The sequence below is a fragment of the Rutidosis leptorrhynchoides genome, chromosome 1 (assembly GCF_046630445.1).
Source record: "Rutidosis leptorrhynchoides isolate AG116_Rl617_1_P2 chromosome 1, CSIRO_AGI_Rlap_v1, whole genome shotgun sequence".
Taxonomy (NCBI): Eukaryota; Viridiplantae; Streptophyta; class Magnoliopsida; order Asterales; family Asteraceae; genus Rutidosis; species Rutidosis leptorrhynchoides.
The window spans coordinates 151,934,778-151,938,642 of NC_092333.1; the positions used below are offsets into that span (position 1 = coordinate 151,934,778).

The following is a 3,865-nucleotide window of genomic DNA, read 5'->3' on the forward strand; positions in this document are numbered from 1 at the left end:
AAAACATGGCCGTTTCTGAAAATTTAAGTAACTAAAACAAGGTGAAAAAATACCTTTACGTACTAATGAATTTTTTTTTTTTTTAAAAGCAAGCAATATATTAAGCACGAAACATATACAAGGTTCTGGGTCAATGACCCAAACAATAATACATTCCCGATATGTTGCAAAGTAGGCAACAAAAGACTATGCTAAAAACTCACTATACAAACACGACATTACCAACTAATTTAGGTAAGTGTCAGGATTACACAACCACGTTAACCAATCTAATTTTCGACCTCGGGATCGATGGGAAAGCCATTCAAAAGACTTTACTTGAATCTCGTTTATTGCCACCGGGGTGCTCCAACCTTTTCCTCGAAAAACAACGTTGTTTCTATTTACCCAAATAAGATAGGTACAAACCCACGCAACCGCTTGCCACATGCATTTCCCATTTTCTGTTAAGTTGCTCGGTCCATTTCCACGTAGGATTTCATTCAAAGTAAGGGTAGGCGATAAGTTAAATCCCCACCATGAAGAAACCCGGTTCCAAATCTCCAAAGCCTTATTGCATAGAAGTAGTGCATGATCTACGGTCTCAATGTCACTATCACATAACGGGCAACGAACGGTGTCTAGTGCATGATCTACGGTCTCAATGTCACTATCACATAACGGGCAACGAACGGTGTCTAAGTCTATACCTCGCTTATCTAGTTCATTCCTAACGGGTAGACGTTTTTGAGTAGCCCTCCATACAAATATTTCAATCTTCTTTGGTAATAATTTATTTCGCATAGATTCAAACGAGGAGGAGATACCCGAATAAAAATGAACATAAATAATTGAAGTAAGACTTTTAACCGTAAAGTTACCGTTTGATGAAAGTGACCATTTCCATTCGTCTTTCTTGTCCCGATCAAAATTATAATCCTCGATAATTTTTTCAAGTTCGGCCAACTCTCCATTAGCGCGGCCCCTTGGTTCACGGGCCCATACAGGCCTGAATTTCGGCCCATCAGCAGCCCACTCGAGCCTGTCCAGAACTGAAGCTTGATCCGCCATGTCTAGTCTGTGAAGTCTTGGAAAAATTATGCTTAGTCGACCTTTGCCCGTCCAATTGTCATTCCAGAAGCTTGTTGAAGAACCATCACCAACTTTCTTGAAAAAGGAATCCCGGAATGGAATCCCCAGCTCAGTAATCTCGGTACCTGTCAAAAGTATATCATGCCAAACACTTGGACTTAGGGATCGAATTTCTCCAACCCCTAGATCCAAGCCATCGTTAAGCCCATAAATGCTACGAATAATATTGCACCAAAGGGAGTTGGTTTCGGTTAAGAACCTCCACCACCATTTTCCCAAAAGAGCCATATTTTTGTGTTTTAGAAGACCCAAATTTAGCCCGCCCGATTCATAAGGTGAAACAACTTTTTCCCATTTAACCCACGAGATTTTGTGACTCGTATCCGACCCGCCCCAAAAAAACTCTCGCCTCACATCTTCCAATAACTTTAACACACACTTAGGAGCACGAAAGAGAGAGAAGAAATACAAGGGAAGACTATTTAGGATCGATTTGATTAGGACAATTCTTCCTCCGGATGACAACGATCTCATTTTCCAACTCGAAAGCCTCGATTTGATTTTCTCAACAATGATGTCCCAATTTTTTCGTTTTGACATTTTCTCACCAATTGGTAGTCCTAGGTATGTAAACGGAAAGCTACCAACTTTACAATTCAAGCGACTTGCCACATGATTAATTTCATCCGAATTAACCCCAATACCATAGATGCAACTTTTATTAAAATTTACTTTTAAACCGGATGCCAATTCAAAACATTTTAGGAGATTTTGGAGGCTATAAGCATTCGATCGAGTCCATTCCCCAATAAAGATAGTATCGTCGGCATATTGTAAATGGGAGAGGGGAACTTTATTATCTCCAATTTCAACACCTTTGAAAAGCCCTTTTTCGGTAGCCATTTTCGACATAATATTCAATCCTTCTCCGGCTAAGATAAAGAGAAAAGGAGATAGCGGGTCACCTTGCCTAATTCCCCTACCAAGTGAAAATTCACTAGTAGGAGACCCATTAATCAAGACCGAGATAGATGCGGATTTTAAGCACGAACAAATCCAATTTATCCACTTTGAACCAAAACCCATACATTTCATAACATCCAACAAGAAATCCTAATTAAGGCAATCAACTGCCTTCTCGAAATCAACTTTGAAGAGAATACTTTTCCTTCTCCTTGCCCGTAGATAATCAATGCTCTCGTTAACAATCAAGGCCCCATCTAAAATAAATCTACCTTTGATGAATGCGCTTTGTTCCGACCCCACAAGAGACGGGATCACTTTCTTTAACCTATTCGAAAGTAATTTAGCAATAATTTTATAGTAACTACTGATCAAGCTAATTGGTCGATAATCACTAAGGTTAAGAGGATCCGTCTTTTTAGGGATAAGACAAATAAAGGATGCATTACAACCTTTCGATATTTCACCATTTTCCCAAAACCACCGGATTGCTAAGATAAGATCATCTTTGATTAGGTCCCAATATTTTTTAAAAAACCTCATATTGAAACCGTCCGGGCCCGGGGCCTTATTACCTCCACAACCAAAAACCGCGCTCTTTATTTCTGACTCTTCAAAAGGAATTTCCAACATCTCACGCTTTTCTATCGAAAGTGCAGGACATATGAAATCCTCAATACTTGGCCGCAATGTATCAGGCTCTTCGAACACCTGCTTAAAGTGATTTAGAGCAGCCTCTTTAATAGCCGGGGGAGAATCATTCCACACACCATTTATATTTAAGCCCCGGATATTCTTTTGATTATTGTTCCTCCGTATGATGTTGTGAAAGTATTTTGTGTTCTCATCACCGTCCATAATCCATTTAACCCGGGATTTTTGTTTAAGCATTCTTGTCTTGATTCTCTCCTTTTCTATCCATTTTTTCCTAGAGTCCCTCCATAAGGCTTGCTCCATGTCATTAAGTAAACAGTTTTCGGCTTTGACTTCCAACCCATTTGTGATAATTTTCAAGTCTTCAATCTCACCATCAAGATCTTTAAATTTAGAACTCCACTCACGTAAGGCATTCTTCACATTCTTTAACTTATCTCGAAACAAACAATCTTTTCTATTGGTATTATGAATCGATTTGTTCCAAGCATCTCTTATAATACGATCGACCTCCTCATCTTCTAGCCAAGCATCAAAAATTTTGAAGGGTTTAGGGCTGAAGTTTCTCTCCTCATCTTTTAGAACAATAGGACAATGATCCGAAAGGTTTCTATCTAACACAACTGCCGTGAGATCATTCCAAAGGCCAAAGAATCTATCATTCACCAAAAACCGGTCAAGCTTACTAAATTTAATCCCATCATCACTTACCCTTGTAAAATTCCTACCACCCATCGGTATATCTAACAAACAATTATTAGAGATGAAGTCGTTAAAACGTCTAGCTCTATATTCAACAAACTCGCAATTAAATCTTTCCGAACCATCTCTCACTTCATTGAAATTGCCACAAAGAATATAGGCTTCATTACAATTTACTAATTTGAGTGACAATTCCTTCCATAACCTAATTTTCTTATCATCATCATGAGGCCCATGTACGTTGATAACATTCAAACATTCTCCAGAATCCTTCCATTTACCATGAATACCTATAACCCGATCAACATTGAACCTAATAACATCTATCGCCTCGAAACAAATGGAATCCCAAATTAGGAGTTGACCCCCAGCTAGTCCGACTTTTTCTAACTGTATGAAATTACAGTCTGACGATCCCCACAAGGATTGGATCCATCTATCCTCCACAATATTTAATCTCATCTCCTGTAGCACT

General features: G+C 38.9%; 1 protein-coding gene across 1 annotated transcript; it reads right to left on the reverse strand.

Annotated features, from left to right (window-relative positions):
- Positions 1–225: 225 nt before the first annotated feature.
- On the reverse strand, positions 226–2,157 carry LOC139890277 (uncharacterized). Its single transcript, XM_071873171.1, has 2 exons — positions 1,380–2,157; positions 226–1,196 (listed from the first exon to the last, which is right to left on the reverse strand). The coding sequence occupies exons 1-2, from the start codon at positions 2,155–2,157 to the stop codon at positions 226–228; spliced, it is 1,749 nt and encodes a 582-aa protein (XP_071729272.1).
- Positions 2,158–3,865: the final 1,708 nt, after the last annotated feature.